The sequence below is a fragment of the Eucalyptus grandis genome, chromosome 4, assembly GCF_016545825.1.
Source record: "Eucalyptus grandis isolate ANBG69807.140 chromosome 4, ASM1654582v1, whole genome shotgun sequence".
Taxonomy (NCBI): Eukaryota; Viridiplantae; Streptophyta; class Magnoliopsida; order Myrtales; family Myrtaceae; genus Eucalyptus; species Eucalyptus grandis.
In genome coordinates, this window is record NC_052615.1 from 515,835 (window position 1) to 518,335 (window position 2,501).

Sequence of the window (2,501 nt, forward strand, 5' to 3'; positions counted from 1 at the left end):
TTTAATAATGTCAACACTCAACACCTGTAGATTAATTGGTATATGGGCAGTCCAGAATACTCTTGCATTTCCAATGAGAAATTATGGCGACTGTGTGAACATGGAAAATGAGGTTTTGCGGAGAAATTTCTCTTGTCCTCTTTTTCACCGACACTGAACCGGATCTTCTCTTGGTATTATATGCCTTTTGACTGGTTCAAGTAAATCTGGACAGCTTTTACTGAAGAAAGGAAGCACGTGCCAGATCTCGGCTCACTATAAATTGGAGTTCTGAGGGTTCTGTTTTTGGATGTGGGTCTAATTAAGCAGTCACGAGCACTCAGAGAGAATCATCAAATGGCCGAGCTTGGGGTTGTGTTGGGTGAAAAAGGGAGTTTGAGGAAGGGTGCTTGGAGTGCAGAGGAAGATGAAAAGCTCATTGCTTATATCAAGAGGCATGGCATTTGGAATTGGAGCCGAATGGCTGAACTAGCAGGTAACTCCACCTAGACATGATATACATATGTATCACTCACCATCTGTGTCTCTGTGATTCTAATTTCTCTTTTGGACTAAACTGGTGTATTTGTGATTGATTCAGGACTGAGGAGAAGCGGGAAAAGTTGCCGACTTCGGTGGATGAACTATCTGAGGCCCAACCTTAGGCATGGAAATTTCACCAAAGAAGAGGTGGAAATCATCATTAAGCTTCATGAAGTTCTGGGAAACAAGTAAGCAGATTCACTATAACAAATGCAGTGGATTAAGTTTATACAGCATCTCGATTTTCAATGAATTCCATCTCTTGACAAGTCTCTTCTGTGACAGATGGTCGGCAATCGCATCAAAACTTGTCGGAAGGACAGACAACGAAGTGAAGAATTACTGGCACACACGCTTGAAGAAGCGGTTCAAGGGAAAACCGATGCAAAAGCCTCGAAAATCCGAAGCTGCAAGGGTGAGTAACAGCGTTGACGCCAATCATGAGAGTTCATCTCAAGGGGAAGAGGGTAGGTCAACTCCGACTTCGACTCCAGTACAATTATTGAATCTTGGAGATTTTACTGGAAATCCGACATCAACCCCAGATAACTTCTGCGCATCGAGCTCTAATCAAGCCATCGGAGTCCCTGGGGACAAGGAAAAGTCCTTTGAGAACAATCTGTGTTCATCATATGTGGATGATAAATTCCAAAGCTATTTGTGGGCACAACACTTTTCTGTGGAAGATGCACACAGGGTACAAGATTTAAATAATTTGTTCATCGACTCGACGACTACTATATTGTATCCTGGGTGGCCATTGGAGACAGCATCTTCTTCTGCTTCCCTAGAAGATTTCGCCTTTAATTTGTGGGAAAATTGATGACCATCCATTCGTGCTTACAAGATGCCGAGTGTTTTTGTCATTATGTTTTGAATTCTAGTATTTGTCTGAACGTATAGAATGGTAGTTCATGCCCTAATAAAGTGGAGGAAGTATGGATTTCTGCAAGGTTTTGGAGCTAGCTATGCAAGTTTATGTAACTGAGGATCGAAGCAGCCATTATTGTATAACAAGGGATGGTCTTCTGAGAGCTTCATGATATTAGATTTGGAAGGTTTAGAATGTAGACATTATTTCCACCATATAAAATTAGTATGTACGAGAGATTCAAAGGAAAATGGAAGGAAACCGTCCCATGTTCATATATCTAATGGCTTAAAGAATTACAGCCAACTTAACAAGGTAAACTTCCAAAATAGTGGGTGGACATTTACTCGATACTGATTTTGAGAGTGAAATGAACAGTTATTCGCAACAATCCTTCCTTTAACTTTTACCACATAGCATGGGATAAACTGACTTTCGACATGTGTAGCCCGCGCGATCGAAACTTCATACATACAGATGACACATTAGGGCCGTACTGAAAAGGATCTTGAAAATGTTTACAACTTACAAATGAATTTGTCAGTTCAGATCACGTGTTGGGCAGTACTCGAGAACAAATGTCGCAACCTGGCCTTGAAATAGTGGCCTATTTAATTCGGATGGGCCAGCCGATTAGTGAACAAAACAGAACCCAAACCAAGGCTTAATTAAGCAAGATCAAGTTAATTAGATCCTAAACGGGACTTTGGGGTTTCGCAGATCTGAACTCAGGCGGGTGTTGACCAGGAGGACTAAGAGAAAGTCCTGTTCAACTTCAACCGATAAATTGCAGAGCAACAAGTCATCGTCGGGCGGTCGCCATCACATGTAGGACGTAAGAGAGGGCATCAGCGATGGTGAGTATTGGACCCGCCCGGAAACTTCACTGTAGAGCTCGCTTGACCCCGAAGCAAACATTTTCTATGTCGTGATGTGCATGGGACTTTGCTCTAGGGTTTCTCACGTGCATTTTGTCCTCAGATTATTATTGATCTTGCTGAGCGTTGACTCGATTCTCGAAATGTATTGTCTCCGGTCGACGCGGAAACGAAATACTCTGGGATTGAAGATTTTTCTCAAAAACAGAAATATAAGTTCAAAAATCTGA

At 42.0% G+C, this 2,501-nt stretch overlaps 1 protein-coding gene across 1 annotated transcript; it reads left to right on the plus strand.

Annotated features, from left to right (window-relative positions):
- The first annotated feature begins 249 nt into the window (after positions 1 to 249).
- On the plus strand, positions 250 to 1,585 carry LOC104430826 (MYB-like transcription factor EOBI). The gene is made up of 3 exons (XM_010043548.3): positions 250 to 475; positions 581 to 710; positions 808 to 1,585. Exons 1-3 carry the CDS (start codon positions 337 to 339, stop codon positions 1,343 to 1,345), a joined length of 807 nt encoding a protein of 268 aa, XP_010041850.2. The 5' UTR covers positions 250 to 336; the 3' UTR covers positions 1,346 to 1,585.
- The last annotated feature ends 916 nt before the right edge of the window (positions 1,586 to 2,501 follow it).